The sequence below is a fragment of the Rhipicephalus microplus genome, chromosome 7, assembly GCF_043290135.1.
Source record: "Rhipicephalus microplus isolate Deutch F79 chromosome 7, USDA_Rmic, whole genome shotgun sequence".
NCBI lineage: Eukaryota > Metazoa > Arthropoda > Arachnida > Ixodida > Ixodidae > Rhipicephalus > Rhipicephalus microplus.
Window position 1 is genome coordinate 50,632,390 of NC_134706.1, and position 17,185 is coordinate 50,649,574.

Sequence of the window (17,185 nt, forward strand, 5' to 3'; positions counted from 1 at the left end):
GGGCATCATTTACCTCTACCTCGTAACGTTGTGCTGATTTCAAAGCGACATATCAACATTTCTCATTCGCGCTTCGCATATGATCGATTCCCACTGTACGTGGGATCTGCTGATTTTTTTCTTCATAATCTAACACCATAGAATTTGGCCTTGGTTGTTGTAGCAGTGCTGCTGTACACACGAGGTAAATAATATTAGTTTTGTGTCAGGGAACGTTAAATTACTACAATGCGCAGTTCAATATTGACATCGGCATGGCTCGATGTAAGTGCGCTAAAATGGTGAATCAATACACTTGAGCTTATTCTCCAGCAATTTTCCATGTCACTCTTTGTGTTCACTATCAGTGTATGAAACACCCACCCCAAAAATTTTTTATACCACGTATTGTTTCAGCTATGTCCTCTTGAAACTGCCCACTTGTTTGCACCTAAGGTCTGCAATATGTAATGAATAAATTATATAATAATGAATAAATAGATAACTAAATAAATAAATATCTCATGGCGTTCAAATATATTTGCTGCATGGGGTGCATGGGAGTTCCAAAATGAGAGGCACGTCGTCACACATGATTACTAAGAAAGTGTAAGCCCATCCCCTTACACTGACGGGAAAGCTGTAACACATGAGTGTGTTCTGACAGTGCTTGGGCCAGCTGTAAGGGTGGTCATGCCACACACCGGATTGAACTTAATCATAAGCTGCTTCGCATCTACAAACGCCAGGCTTGCAGTGGAAGTGCAGCAAAGTCATAGAGAAAACAAGAAGAGTGCCACTTGTTGGTCCCGTTGGAAACACTTTAAGACGCGCGTGGTCGATTCCGTGCTGAACACTTTTGTTACCTGCGATTTGTTAGTGCGATTTAGATTTCGCTAATCAAAGCCCCGTCCTCGGAGTCCTTCGATCGTGCCCCCCATCTTCCTTATCTCTTCTCTCCTCTTTACACACTCGTGCGTGACGAGTACTTTTAAATCCAGATGCATTTCTGAGTCGGGCTATGTCAAGCGTCCGTCGGTATTCGTTCACCACCCTTTCCCATATTAAAGTGTGGGCGTGCGTGTTCCTAGCAACTGGAGCCCCCACCATGTCACGCTTCAGCGTTGGAAGCCGTCCGCAACAGCTGCGGGCGCATGCTCTTATCCTCACCCCTGCAACCGGAGCCGCCACATCATTGACTTGAAAGTGATTGCCTTTTGAAACGCGTTTGCAGCTTTTGTGCTGCCTTGGAACAGCGTGAAAACAGCGCGTTCTCAACACGCTTGTGCTGCATTGAAGGCCTTGGCAACACCCCTGAAGGTAGGTAGGTATAAACTTTATTTTTCCTTTGTAAAGGAAAGGTGCAATGGAAGAGAGATGAGGAGAGATTGCTACGCTCGATAGTCCTCCGCAACCCTCTCTGCCCAACCCAGGATGGCCTCCTGGACGTCGGGTTTCAAGCTGCGCATGGCAGCCTCCCACTGCTCCTCATTACTAATTAGTTTTCGAAGGGACGGTGGAGGGGGGTGCTTAGGGCACCCCCACATGATATGATTAAGATTTGCTTTCTGTGCGGAGCAATATTTACAGGAGGAGGACGGGTAAAGAGAAGGGTACATGAGGTGAAGAATGTAAGGAGAAGGAAAGGTGTGAGTCTGCAGCTGTCGCCACAGTACTTCGCGCCTTCGTATGGATTTCGACGTTAGCGGCGGTAAGGATAAACGACCAAGGCGGTAGTGACTACAGATGTCGTGAAATGTTAAAAGGCGATCCCGCGCAGCAAACGGTGCCGTTGTCGAAACGGGGCCTGGCTCTTCCAGCGCCTGCGCCCGGAACGTAAATCCTCGGGCGCTGGCGTGAGCCGCCTCGTTACCGGCAAGGCCCGCGTGCGCGGGAGTCCATATTAAAGCCGTGTCTTGTTGCGGGGGATGGGCCAAAAGGAGGGAGAGGGCTGTTTTGGACACCCTACCCGCTCCAAAATTGTAGATGGCAGTTTTTGAATCACTAATAATAAGTGAATAATTTGGAACTGTAAGGGCCAGAGCTATGGCTGCTTCTTCCGCCTCCTCAGAAGAGGAAGCAGAAATAGAAGCAGCAGCAGATATCTGACCTAGCGAATTCACAACTGAGAGGGCGAAAAAAGGACGAGTACTGTATTCGGCAGCGTCAACGTAGAGCACTTCTTTAGAAGTAGAAAATCGTTTTTCGAGAGTTTTTGCACGCTGTCGTCGACGTTGCTCGTGGTGCACAGGGTGCATGTTTTTAGGGAGCGGCGGAATGAGTAGATTCTTGTGTATTTCACGCGGAATAGTGTGTTTGGCGTTAGTGGTTGGAGTTGGCCTGATACTGAGGGTATCGAGTATGTATCTTCCGGTCTGTGTGTTGGAAAGACGAGCATATTGTGAAGTTAAGTGTGCTTCAATAAGTTCAGTTAAGGTGTTCAATGTGCCTGTCTCCATGAGCCGTGCGGTGGACGTTCGAATGGGGACTCCGAGAGCGAATTTGTAGATTTTACGTAACAAAGTGTCTACGTTATTTTGTTCTCTTCTCAGAAGGAACAGATAAGGGAGAGAATAAGTCACTTTATTGAGGACGAAGGCTTGGATGAGGCGGAGGAGCTCTGCCTCTCGTAGCCCGCCATGCTTATTAGATATCCTGCCTATAAGGCGTAGAGTGTGGTCCACAGTTGTTTGAAGTGCTTTAATGGTGTGTGTGTTTAGTCGATTTCGTTGTATGTGTAGTCCAAGCACCCTGAGTCTGTCAACTTTAGGCACGGGTGTATTGTTCAGTGTTATTTGTATATCAGAGATGTGCTTTTCAGAGCCCCGATGGGCAGGAAGGAGGAGCAGTTCAGATTTAGTGGGTGAACAGGTCAGATTCATGTTACCCGCACAAACCACCACCCTGTCAGCAGCAGTCTGCAGAGTTTCCTGAATGTGACCATCGGAGCCGCCTGTCATCCAGAGGGTAATATCATCTGCATAAAGTGAAAATTTGAGATCTGATATGGATCTCAGCGTTCGAGCCAGCGGCATCATCGCGATGTTAAAAAGGAAAGGTGATAACACTGATCCTTGAGGTGTGCCGAAACTCCCCAAGGAGTAAGAACAAGAGTGTTCAGACCCAATGTAAATAGTTGCCGTACGGTTCGAAAGGAACGCAGATATGTAATCATGAATCTTTTTACCAACGCCTATAGCGCTCAGTTCACTCAATATGGCAGTGTGGCTGACGTTGTTAAAAGCCCCATGGAGATCGAGACTGAGAATTGCTTGAGTATCGAGGCTAGAGTTAGGGATAATGATGTCATGCTTCAGTCGAAGCATGACATCTTGACTGGAAAGGGATTTACGGAAGCCTATCATTTCGTGAGGGTATAAGTTGTGTTCTTCTATAAATTTGCTAAGGCGGTTGAGGATTACATGTTCAAGTGTTTTTCCGATGCATGAAGTGAGGGAAATCGGACGTAGGTTGGCTGTGTTTATGGGCTTACCAGGTTTTGGTATGAAAATAACTCTGGCGTCCTTCCACGCAGCCGGCAAGGTAGAAGTGTCGAAGCAGTGGTTAAAAAATTTAGTGAGGGCTATAATTGAGTTTTCATCTAAGTTGCGGAGAAGTTTATTATTGACGAGGTCAGGGCCTGGTGCAGATGAGGTGCGAAGGTTCGCAAGCGCGTGTCTAACCTCAGCCTCCGTTATGGGGCTACTGAGATCATCATTTGGTTGTCCGATATAGTCAGGTGCATCGTATCGATACGCGCTGGGTAGGTGTTTGTCACGAAGATCATTAAAAAGAGTGTTTAAGTTACCTTTGTGCGAGTGAAGTAGTTTGTTAATGTGATGATTATTTGCGGTACGTGATATGGTAGGGTCTAATAAATGCCGCAGGAGCTGCCATGTCATCTTGCTGTCTAGGTGGCCATGCATGCTTTCGCATTTCTGGGTCCATTGTTGACAAGCAAGCTGTATGGCATAGTCCTGAATTTGCAAATCGAGTCTCGCAATTCTCAGTCTCAGTCGGCGATTGTGTCGCCTCTTCTTCCAGCGTTTGAGGAGAGATTGCTTAGCTTCCCACATGTGAAGAAGTCGGGTGTCAACTATTGTAAAAGGCGTATCAGGTGGTAACATGGTGGTATGCGTTTTTGTGTCAGTGTGCAATTGCTGTACCCATTCCGAGATATCATCTATCTCAGTAGGCGCCGAGCAGTGACGGGCCTCGCGAAACTTGTTCCAGTTAATAAGGCTCAGGCGCTTGGGAGCTAAAGGTTTGTGTCGGAAGTGTATGGTAGTTTGAATAATGTAGTGGTCACTACCGAAGTTAATGTTCAGGTTGGTCCATGTGACAAAGTGAACGCGATGGCTGAGTGTAAGATCGGGAGATGTATCTTTAGCTACACTATTACCTAATCTAGTGGGCATGTCTATATTGTTGTGGAGGGTGAGGCGGTGATCCTGTATGTGAACCCACAAAGCCCTACCCTTGGGTGTAGAAACAGAGTGGCCCCATACTTGATTTGGTGCATTAAAATCACCAAGTATTAGGAGAGGGTGATGTTTCGCGGCCGCAATGGCTCGGGCAAAGAGAGTATTGAAGCGATGGTGTTTCGCCTGTGGCCTACTATAGACGTTTAATACGTATAAAGGCGATTCTTGAGTTTTACAAGGAAGGACCTCCAAAAAGTTGTGCTCCACATCGACGCCGTCGAAATTAGAGTGAGTTACCGTCAAATGTTTTTGCGTTAATATTGCCGTATCGGGAGAATTTAGAGATTTAGTTTGGTGTACACTGTAACCGGGAAAAGTTATGTTTCCGTGGGTCTCTTGTAGGGCAATGACTGCAGGGGGTTTGGGGCAGGAGGCCAAATATTGTTGAAGAGTCGCTTTCTTTTTGCGGAACCCCCTGCAGTTCCATTGCCATACTACAAAGTTCGAGCGATTAGGGTTTGCAGCCATTGTCGGGAGGGGGTGTAGGAGAGAAGGCGGGTACGGCTATATTTGGATTATTGGCCGTGACGGCCGCAATCCATGCAGTGGTCTGCTGCATTTGAGTTTGTACAAAATCTAGAAACTTGTCAAGTTTGTCATTTATGGCAGCTTGGCCCGTCTCCTGAGCTGTGAATCTGCTCTCTATGTGAGAAATCTTACTTTCAATGACGGCGAATTTCTTCTGTGTTTTATTTTCGAGGGCGTTTATCCTATCGTTAAGAGTTAGAACTGTGTCGCTGAGAGATTCTTCTTCGCGTGGTGTGGCAGGGGTTTTGCGCTTATTTGAGGGTGGCAGCTGGGAGGTGTCTCGAGGCATTGTAGTGTCCATGTCAGTAGGAGGAAGAGGTATCGTGGGTTCAACAGCAGGGGGCGATTGAGCAGGAATGAAAGATCGTGGTTCGGAATGCTGCGAAAGATTGCTAAGGGGCATTCGGGATTGTAGCTCGAGCTTTAACTTTTGAATTTCTGCCTTGAGGCTAGCGTTTTCAGCTAGAACTTTTTCTAGGCTAATGTTTTGAGATAAGGAGCAGTTAGAGGAAGCTGCCTGTGCCCAGCTTACCTTTAATGGGTTTGGCAGATGACTGGTGGAATGGGGGTTCGTTGACTGGGTCGGGAAGTCAAGTTCTTTGGGAGTCGAGTTTGGGCCCCGCCTCTTGCTCTTGCTGCGACCCCGCTGTGGGCCACGCTCTTGCGAGCGATTAAGGCTCGGTGTCCGGGATGATGGAACTTCTGAGGGCTTAGGTGTCTGGTGTTTAGGTGTCTTAGTCTTGTAACGCTGTTTGCACAATGGGGAACCGGTGATGTGAGCTCCACCACACACGACACAGACGGGTTCACATTCATGGTCCATTGAGGAATCCTTCAGTCCGCACTTGTGACAGATTGCATCGGGAGTAGAGGGGCAGACATCCTGGCGATGTCCAATTTTTCGGCAACGGGTGCAGGCTTCCACCTTCAGTCGGAATGGGCGGCAGCGAAGCGTGCAGCCTTCGTAGTTGATGTAAAAAGGGACGTGCGTGCCACGGAAAACAACCAAGATGGTTTCGGTGGTGCTCAGTCGGCGAGCGGCCCCAATGGTCATGGCTGGATTACATCTTTGGAGGGTTGGAAGGATTTCCTCGTCAGCGTAATCCAGAGGGAGATGAAACCTTCCACGACAAGAATCTACAGGGTCGGCAACGTGGGTGACGACTTCGTAGGGGACTCCGTTGAACTTTAAGGTCCGGATGTTGTGGTATAAATCTGCTCGGTCCATGCTTGACGTACTCACGAGCACTGTGTGACTGGTGGGATTGACCCTGATTTGATCAGGGCTGCTGATGGGAAGTCCAACTGCTTTGAGAACGAGTTGTCGTAAGACACAGGGGTGCAACTTGGTACAGTCGAGACCCCCGCGTATCCGAAGAATCACCTTGTAGTCCGCATCGGGCAGTGGTGGAGGTTTAGGCTCCCATGAAGATGGTTTCTTCAGATCCGCTGCGCAGGTGTCAGCCGATGAACCAGTGGGACGAAGGTCAGCATGTAGAGCACGCCATGAGCGAGCGGCGTCGCCTCCAGCAGCGACGCCCGCTGCGACGCTGGCCGCGTCGCGCTGGGCGCCTCCACTCATACTAGGCCGGCGGTTAGGCCTAGCGCGGAAGCGGTCGAGCTGAACAATAAACAGTCAGCACTGTTCTCAAGGAGCATTATCACATCCCAACAAGGTGTCGAATGGGTGCCAGGTCCACTTACAGTTGGTGTGATGTGTGATCCAGGGTCCAAGGACCTGAAGAGGTGGTCATAACACGGTAAGTAGCCGGAGCCAAACGTACACACGTCAGCGTTTGATCGGGATCAAGACGCGTCCAACACCCCTGAAGTGATCACGAACGCATGGAAGCGTTCATTCAAAGAGGCGCTCAAAAGAGAGACGCTTGAGTGCGTCAATAGAGGATTTTAGTCTGTCGGGCACTCTGGTACGTTTTAGGGGCGAAGTTCCTTATGGCGTGGCTTGTGCGTCCGTCGTAGTACGTAACCACCAGTGGCACATTCCCGAAATAGGTATAACATTTGACCTCCAAGGTGGTGCCGGTGAGAGATTTCTTCTGTGCGTTGTTTAACAATAAAAAATAGTGCTCAATGTACATGCCAATGGCTGCTAATGGGGAATGATAGACAGGAGCATTCGGCTTTTAGTCAACGCGCACGCTGCGATCCCCATTAGCAGCCATTGGCATGTACATTGAGCACTATCGGAAAAGAAAGGGTTGCTACATTATTCTCGTTGGGTGTAACCTCCTTAGTTTTAGAAAAGCTTAGCGAGCGTTGAGCCACAGGGCCATGAATACAATGAACTAGTATATACCATGAATGAATTCGATGTGGTTAAAGGGGGAAGCAGATACGAAGCGCAAGCCGTAAGAAATTAAAAGCTGAATCCTCCTGTCTCTCATTTCACGTTAGCAGCCACTGGCATGTACCTTGAGCACTATCTGACAGGAAAAGGTTGCTACGTTATACTCGCTGGGCGTAACCTCCTTGGTTTTAGAAAGGTTTAGCGAGCATTGGGCCGCAGTGCAATGAATACAGTGAACTAGTATATACCATGAACTCAAGGTGATTGAAGGTGGGAAGTAGACCCGAAGCGCAAGCCGTAAGAAATTGTGCGTGTGCCACCTCTCGTTTAGTCCTTAAAATGTCCACTGAATGGCGGTGCTTCTATATGGGGAATATATGATATAAACATGCGAGATGGTGGGACTTGGAGTGTTAAATAGATGGACGAAGGGACACACAGACAGATGCAAGGATGGACGCATGAACGGGCGCACGGGCGGATGCATCAACGAACGCAGGGACGGGCGCACAGACAGACGCATGGACGGTCACACAGACGGACGCATGGATGGACGAATGCTTCGCCCCACTCTCCATCATTCACTCCGTGGATATGCTGCCATTTTTTTGCGTGTACCGGGTTGCCGGAGGGCATCAAGCCGGATAGCGTTGAAACGAGCTTTTTGCACTTTTAGCCCGTACCGCCCAAAAAACGCCCGCAACGTTTTCGCGGCCGTGGCCGCCGCATCTGCGTATGCGCAAAGTAGAAAATGTTCGCGATTACTGACTAAATCTGAGAAAGAAAAAAAAGTTGGACAATGCCAATAAATGTTTCGTTAGAAAACGGAACTTTGTTTGTTCTCTTAACTTGCGCTATGATTTAAACTTAACTATGAATAAAACATCAGCATCACGGTGATCGGCATCAGAATCGACATCACGAGTGTCCGCCGCAGTATAGCATTGACACTCTTTCAGTGATTGTGTGCCACTTCAAAGCATTCTCGAAATGGTTCAGCGCAATAGCTTCTTCGAGTATGATTTTATCATCCGTGGACATTGACTAAACCGCTGGTGTGCCTTCACATACGTGGAATTTCGTATAAGTCGCATGTTTCTTATATTGCCCTCAAGCAACTCACCTTGGCACATCACATTTAGATGACCGATACAGCGACTCTGTGCACAGCGACTCTGACACTGCGGCCTGGTTGGCAACGAAACAGCCGATAGCGAAGCAAGAGCGGCAATATACAACGCTCCTATGTACGTCAAAGTACCCTACACGCGAGGTGACGTCAACACATTGTTGAGATCACTCATGCGCGTATGCGCTGCCACTTACTGGTTGCTACCAGATCACCGGAACAAGCGCCTGCGGGAAACAGACCCCAGTATGACTTTTCGTCTTCCAGATAAAATCAGCCGAAGACATGCTAATATACTACACCGAATTCGCCTGGGCGTCGCCTTCACTCGTCACTACTCCCACCTAATCGGCCGTGCGGACAGCCCAAATTGTGAACGCTGCCAAGTGCGCTAAACGATAGCTCACATATTTTGTGACTGTGCATTATACGTGTCACAAAGAGAAATGCTAACTGCAACGTTGGCAAGCATTGGACAAACACCATTAAGTGAAAGCCACATATTGTCAGCAATGAACGACCAAACAGTGTCAAAAACTGCTACAGAGGCTGTTCTAGACTTTATAAAAAGCACTGGACTAGAAACTAGACTGTAGGGTACTATACTAAGTGGCTACTGTACATACGCACCACCTCTTCTTGTCCCCATCACCACCCTTCGTCCCTCTTTCTTTCCGCTTTTCCTTATCCCCTGTGTAGAGTAGCAGGCTAGAGCGAACTAGCTCAGGCCGACCTCTCTGCCTTCTAATAAATTCTCACTCCACTCTCACACTATCATCGACAGGCGAGTAGCTTGTCTACGACGCCATGCTGGCAGCGGGTCTCAAAGTAGCCATTTTGTTTTTTTTACGTTTTTCTTTGGATTGACTTGACTCGGTTCAAAGGAAAGTCGGTAATGGCAACCTTGGAAGCATGTTGGGCGTTTGGGTGTTTAGCGTGTCTGGTAAACGCCCGTAAGGCACGCGCATGCGCAGTTCAGACCCGGTAAACCGGTATCCGCAAACTTTTTTTCTGTAGAGCGGTGCGCCAGAGACTGAAATCCTCTAATGTGTCCAGCGAGCGTTTCATTTTTAGGGGCGAAGCTCCTTATAGCGACATTCGTTTGTTCGCCTCGTGGACGTAGTAGTAGTGTGTAAAAAGTATAATATTTTGACCTACAAGGTGGTGCCGGTGAGAGATTTCTTCTGTGCGTTGTTTAACAATAAAAGATAATGCTCAATGTACGGGCCAATGGCTGCTAAGGGGGAATGAAAGGCATGAGAATTCGGCTTTTAGTGAACGCGCACGCTGCGAATTTGTATTGTTGAACAACGCACCGAAGCAAAGAAAGGGTTGCTACGTTATACTCGCTGGGCGTAACTTCTAGGTTTTAGAAAGTTTTAGCGAGCGTTGGGCCGCAGTGCCATGAATACAGTGAACTAGTAGTATATACCATGAACTCGAGGTGGTTAAAGGTGCGAAGTAGACCCGAAGCGCAAGCCATAAGAAAGTGTGCATGTGCCACCTCTCGTTAAGTCCTTGGAATGTCCACTGAATGGCGGTGCTTCTATATGGAGAATATATAATGAAAAGATGCGAGATGATGGTACTTGGAGTGTTGAGTAGATGGACGAACGGCCACACAGACAGATGCATGGACGGACGCACGGATGGCTGCCGGACAGATGGACGCATGGACGGACACAGGAGCGGATGCATGGACGAAAGCAGGGACGGACGCAAAGATGAACGTGCGGACGCCCGAAGAGACGCACGCACGGACGGGCGGATGGACGCACGGGCGGCCACACAGGCGCACACATGGATGGACGGAAGCAAGAACGAATGGACGGACGGATGCTTCACCCCACTATTCATCATCCACTCCGTGGATATGCTGCCGTGTGTGCGCTAGCTACTTGAGCTGGAAACGAAAACAGCGTTTCTCGCTACAATACGTGCGGCAAATGGCGCTATTAGCTGCACGGTGTAAGAAAAAAAAAACCCAGCACCTCCACCTCCTATGAGACCACGTCCAGTACGCCAGTAACCAGGTTATATTTTTTATCCAGATGCACGAGCCAAAAAGACCCAGCCCGCGTAACATACGATGAAGATCACTTCAATGGTTTTTGTCATACAGATGAAGATGAAGTGCATAGTCAGCGCTCACACTATATATATATCTATATATATATATATAGTCAACTAGAATCTGTGAGACTGGTAACCACACGGAAGCGTTTATTTGGACAGTTTCGACCAGACTCTGGCCATGTGTTAGTGTTTAACACTAACACATGGCATCAATAAAAGCATCGGGAACCTATCGTTCGTTCCCTAAGGCGTGCAGACGTGAGATGTGACACGAATTGAGTCAGACATAATCAATATATTATTCCTCCACATGTTCATTTCATTATATTATTCCTCGACGTGCTCAAAGCGAGTGCCCAATAGTAATCTCGGGGTATGAACTAACCAAGCATTTTTCCATGTTCTGTTCGCACTTGTATGTTCGTTTGATGACTGTTTTCTTTTATTTTATTTTTATTTACTTTTCAATAATATTACAATTTTTATTTATAATATTAGTTTATTTTTGTATTACTGTGTTGTCGTTTTGCATTTCTCTGACTTTTTATTGATTTGTGCACATATCTCTCGCACAATATCATGAGTTCCATTATGTTTTGGTAATATTTGTTTAATTTTCACATTTCACATTTCTTTCTATTTACGGCTATTCCGTTTACTTATGTTTGCCTTATTATTTGTAAGTGGGATAACCCAACCAGTGCCAGCCGGTTTCAATTACAAGCGCTTCTGTGAGTGGTAAAGAGGGCTGGATACATGCACGCTGTCAATATAGCAACAGTGTCTTCTGGCCCAATATTTAGCCTGTAGTTTTCAAACGGCCTTATGTGTTTTCATCATCTTCGTCCCGAAATCGGCCACTCCCCCCCCCCCCCCCCCCCACACACAAGGAGCATGTCACTGTGGTCTCAGCGAAAACGAAACGCCTGTTTCCCCCTTTTTCTAAATGACCACAGAATGGGCCGTTTCAGGGGCCCTCTCTGTCGGAGTCGCCCCTTTCGCTACAAGTGATTGCCTGCCACCCAAGCTCACCAAAAATGTCCCTCTACGGCCTTCAATGGTGCTTAGAAATGTAACATAGAAGTGTGGCACCTTGTTTTAGTTGGTATGACATGACGATAATTATAGCGTGAGAACAGAACGATGACACGGAGGCAAGAAGGTGTCCAGAGAGACAAAAGGTGACACAGGGACAATAAGTGTCCTTCGTGTCCTTCTTGTCTTTTTGTCGTCCTTCTGTTCTCGCGCTATAACTATCTTCAATGGTGTGTCGCGTAAGCCACCCTATTCCCCTCTTCTTTCTTTTTTTCTCCTTCCTTCCTTTTTTCGTACTCCTTTGAATTTTTGGTTGGTTTATTTGGCTTCTGCTCTCTCTATTATTTATGTTTTACACAAACGTACGACACGTGCCCACTCTAAACGGGAACTCAGTCACCCTTCTTTTTTTTTTGCTAGCTACAACCACTGAGACGAGAACTGTTCGGCACGGCATGTGACACCACTGTAAAACATTATTAATTTGTCACTCTCTCCCGTTTCTTTCTTGCACCACCATGTCGATCCGGCATGTTCTCATAGCGTCGCACTTATTCACAAACCCTGACAAAGACCAGTCTACCAGTCAAAACTGTTTAAAATAAAATTAAGACATTCGCTAAGTTGTGTGTCTTCCCAAGTATGTTTGGCCCACTGAAAAAACTGTGTATATATATATATATATATATATATATATATATATATATATATATATATATATATATATATATATATATATATATATATATATATTGTGAAGAAGAAGATGTGCCTGCAGCGAGCAGCATCGCCAACGCCCGGCTCTCTCGGCTCGTGCTTCGGTCCGTTGCTGTGCCGATCGCTGGACGCTTCTTCACGCTGTCTCGTCGCTGTCTATACGCTACGTGGCCTCAAATGGAATATGTGCCTCTGTTACCTCGATGATGTCGTGGTTTTCTCCCATGACTTTCCTACGCACCTCCTTCGCCTCAGGCACGTTTTGAGTTGTCTGACCAACGCTGGTCTGCAGCTTAACCTGAAAAAATGCCGCTTCGCTGCACGCGAGCTCGTCATTTTAGGCCACATCGTGTCCAAGCACGGCGTATTACCAGACCCAGCAAAACTTCGAGCAGTCGCAGAATTTCCCAAGCCGACGATCATGAAAGAACTTTGCAGTTTTGTAGGCCTATGCTCCTATTTCCGGCGCTTTGTTCGCAATTTTGCATCTATCATGTCACCGTTAACCCAGCTTCTTCGCGGTGACGTGAACCTCACCTCCTGGTCCCCTGCGTGTGACGTTGCCTTCACTACTCTGCGCCGTCTGCTCACTTCCCCACCTATTCTTCGCCACTTCGACCCGACGGCTCCTACCGAAGTGCACACCGACGCCAGCGGCGTCGGGCTAGGCACGGTCCTCACTCAACGAAAGCCCTGCTATTCAGAATACGTTGTAGCCTACGCTAGCCGCACTCTGACGAAAGCCGAAACTAATTACAGCGTGACAGAAAAAGAGTGTTTCGCTCTGGTGTGGGCGCTTGGAAAGTTCCGGCCGTACTTATACGGCCGCCCGTTCGATCTAGTAACTGATCACCACGCGCTTTGCTGGCTCTCCATGTTGAAAGACCCTTCCAGCCGCTTTGCGCGATGGGCACTTCGCATCCAGGAGTACGACAATCGCGTCGTATACCGCTGCGGACGCAAACATTCTGACGCTGATGCCCTGTCCCGCTCACCTTTACCACCAGATCAGACGTGCGGAAACACTTGCCTCCAGACCTTGTCATCGCTAAATCTCGACTCGATCGCCACCGAACAACGTCGTGACCCGTGGATCGCCTCTCTTATCGAATATTTATCTGGCACGCCCCACCTTTCAGTATCTCGATCCCTTCGACGTCAAGCTTTCCATTTTGCCATCCGCGATCAACTTCTTTATCGACGCAACTACGCTCCCGATGGCCGCCGGTGGTTGCTGGTCATTCCACGCACTTTACTATCACAAGTGTGCGCCTCCCTTCACGACGATCCGCAATGTGGCCACGCCGGAGTGTTCAAAACATATGAACGCCTTCGCCATCGCTATTACTGGCGCGGCATGTACAATTTTGTACGTAAATTCGTGAAGTGCTGTCCTGACTGCCAGCGACGTAAATCAACACTGCCACGTGCGACTGGCGCATTGCAGCCACTTCCATGCCCTGCCAAGCCATTTGATCGCGTCGGCGTTGACCTCTACGGTCCCCTTCCATTGACATCAGATGGTAATCGGTGGATTATAGTGGCGGTTGACCACCTGACACGCTACGCCGAAACAGCCGCTTTGCCGAGCGCTACAGCTCAGGATGTCGCCTCTTTCATTTTGCAACAACGCTTTATCCTTCGACATGGTGCACATCGAGAGCTCCTTAGTGACAGAGGCCTCGCTTTCCTTTCTGAGGTCGTCGAAACTCTGCTTTCGGAATGCCACGTCATTCATCGGAAAACGACAGCATACCACCCGCAGACTAACGGACTAACGGAACGGTTTAACCGCACGCTAGGTGATATGCTCTCAATGAACGTGGCATCTGATCATAGCAACTGGGACCGTGTTCTCCCATATGTCACGTTCGCATATAACACCGCAATACAAACCACCACGGGATTCTCACCTTTCTTCCTTCTTTACGGACGTGAGCCTTCCCATACAATTGATACCCTACTTCCTTACCGTCCTGATGCTTCCGAGTGTCCACCTATCTCCGATGCTGCTAGACAAGCCGAAGAGTGCCGCCACCTCGCCCGTGCGTTCACCTCGGAAGAGCAACAACGCCAGAAAGAAACCCGTAGCACCTCTCTTCCGGATCCCAGCTATGCCACAGGGTCTCTTGTGTGGCTTGCCATCCCATACCAAACACCGGGACTCTCCTCGAAACTTGTCCCCCGGTATGAGGGGCCTTACACCGTTTTGGAGAAAACCTCTCCGGTTAATTTCCTCATTGAACCAGTTTCGCGATCAGACGACATGCGCCGGCGTGCACGTGACATCGTCCATGTTTCCCGACTGAAACCGTACCATGAGCCTTTGCCTGAAACTTCTTAAGTCGCCAGGATTGCTCCTTCTTCAGCGGGGGTGATTGTGAAGAAGAAGATGTGCCTGCAGCGAGCAGCATCGCCAACGCCCGGCTCTCTCGGCTCGTGCTTCGGTCCGTTGCTGTGCCGATCGCTGGACGCTTCTTCACGCTGTCTCGTCGCTGTCTTTAACGGCTAATAAACCTCCTCACAATATATATATATATATTTATATATATATATATATATATATATATATATATATATATATATATATATATATATATATATATATATATATATATATATATATATATATATGTGTGTATGTATGTATGTATGTATGTATGTATGGGATATGGCAACGGGAGCGTTGTCAACAAGGATAAATATATTCATTTCCCAACAGTTTCGGGAAGGGTCCTCCCTTCATTAGGGGATAAGTTATACTAACATGAACTTCAAACTTCGTTGCTGCCACGTCCTTCTCGCCTTTAAAGATGTTTGCGAGAGTGAGAGAGAACTAAAAAAGAAAGGAAAAAAAGAGAAGAAAAAGAGGAAAACAAAAAAAAAGAAAAAAAAGAAAAAAGAAAGAAAGTAAAAAATAGGAAACCACTGTCAACAATGAGAACGAAACCAAATGTCCGTGTACGTCCCCATCCGGTTCTTATCCCGTGCTGGTCAGTTCTCGACGTGTGTTGGCCACGTCGAGACATGTCGAGAACTGCATTTATATATATATATATATATATATATATATATATATATATATATATATATATATATTGTAGTGAAGAGAAATGTCCACTACTAAAGCGACATCGACACGTTGGCGCGAGGCACGAGCTAAGACTGCCTGGTTGTTGCTGCGACGCTGCCCGTACACCCGGCCAGCTCTTGCTGCTTTTGTACAGACGCTGATACCGCTTTTGACCTTGCCTTTACATTATATTATGGTGGAGAGTGCTGCGGTCTTCCCCAGTTCAGGAACTGCGTAGCCGAAAGCTGCCGTCCGTCATGCCTGACGACGCTGTCTTCACACCCACACCGGCTTCGCCACGCAGGAGCTGTCCCGGTGCCCAGCTCTTGTGAGAACCCGACATCTTCAGCGGTACCGACGAGAAAGGCGTTGAGGATTGGCTGGAATCTTATGAACGAGCCAGCGCTACTAACAAATGGGACGATCCCATAAAGCTTGGTACCGTGATATTTTATTTAACGAATGTTGCCAAGCTGTGGTACAGAAACCATGAGACGGATATCCCCACCTAGACAACTTTCAAAGCCTGCATCGCAGATGTTTTTGGACGCCCTGGTGTGCGCAAACTTCGCGCAAAACAACATCAACGAAGCCGGTCTCAACAAACTGGCGAAACATTCACTAGCTACATCGAGGACATCCCCGACCACTGCCGGCGTGTCGACCCGACGATGGCGGAAACTGACAAGGTACGACACATCATGAAAGGCATTTCCGACGACGCCTTTCAAATGCTGCTCTCGAAGAACCCTGTCACCATCTCAGAGCTCATCGAGTTGTGTCAGAGTTTCGACGAGCTCCGACGACATCTTCTCACGCGACGCCCTAACGTCACGGATGACACACTCTCAAGCCTAACCACCACATCTGACCATGAGTCCCTGCTATTGCAGATCAAGGAGTTTGTTCGTGCTGAAGTCACTCGTCAGCTTTCGCTGCTATCGACAGTCGGCCAACCACAGTCACCTCTTCCAGCAAACCTTCGCCAGGCCATCCAGGATCAAGCTTGCGTGGCTCTGCCATCTGCCCGTGACGCTTCACCGTTGCCGACCCCCGTTGCCTGTGCCGAGGTAAATGCACCTCTAAGCTATGCTGAAGTGGCCGCTCGACCACCTATTCAGACTTTTACGTCACTGCCATCAGTCGTGCCACCGGGACCTACTACTGCTCGGTTCGCTCAGCCAAGGTCCCCCCAGAGTAGTGGACAATGGCGTACAGTCGACAATCGGCTCATATGCTTTGCCTGTGGCTTACCTGGCCACATAGCGCGATACTGCCGTCGACGCGTCCCTGTCTACCACCAGAGCTACCACCAGAGCTTCGAACCTGCCCATTATGTGCCACTGCGGCCTTCGTTCACAGGATCTCAGCCTCCTGACCAGATGTCATCATACGCCGACCACCGCCCTCCTGTTAATCGTCGCTCGCCATCACCTCGACGCCGCTCGCCATTCCCGATGCATCGTCGTCCTTCATTGCCGCAGCGGGAAAACTGATTGCCGCAGTTCCAGAGGCAGGAACTGCGTCGCCCGCGAATAAACCAAGGCCTCTCTCTTCCCCAACGAATGTTCTCGGCGTATATGTGGACGGCGTCGCTGCACTCGCTCTTGTCGACACTGGTGCCACAGTTTCAGTGATCAGTGCCAGACTCTGCCGCTTGCTCAAAAAGGTTATGACGCCAGTAGCAAGTATATCACTTCGTACAGCCAGCGCAGAGCACGTCACGCCAGCCGCTGCCTGTAGTGCTCGCATCGCGATTGATGGCCTCATCTATGTCGTTGAATTACTGCTTTTGGATTCCTGCTCCCATGACTTCATTTTGGGTTGGGACTTTCTCTCCGCTAACAAGGCCGTCA

The 17,185-nt window shown here is 48.4% G+C and overlaps 1 protein-coding gene and 1 long non-coding RNA gene across 2 annotated transcripts in view; one reads left to right on the forward strand and one right to left on the reverse strand.

Annotated features, from left to right (window-relative positions):
• LOC142767455 (uncharacterized) overlaps window positions 1-17,185 on the forward strand; it is a 326,266-nt gene that overhangs the window by 11,784 nt on the left and 297,297 nt on the right. The window lies entirely within an intron of this gene.
• On the reverse strand, window positions 1,301-6,790 carry LOC142767453 (uncharacterized). Its single transcript, XM_075869152.1, has 2 exons — window positions 6,696-6,790; window positions 1,301-6,612 (listed from the first exon to the last, which is right to left on the reverse strand). The coding sequence occupies exon 2, from the start codon at window positions 6,571-6,573 to the stop codon at window positions 4,915-4,917; it is 1,659 nt and encodes a 552-aa protein (XP_075725267.1). The 5' UTR covers window positions 6,574-6,612; window positions 6,696-6,790; the 3' UTR covers window positions 1,301-4,914.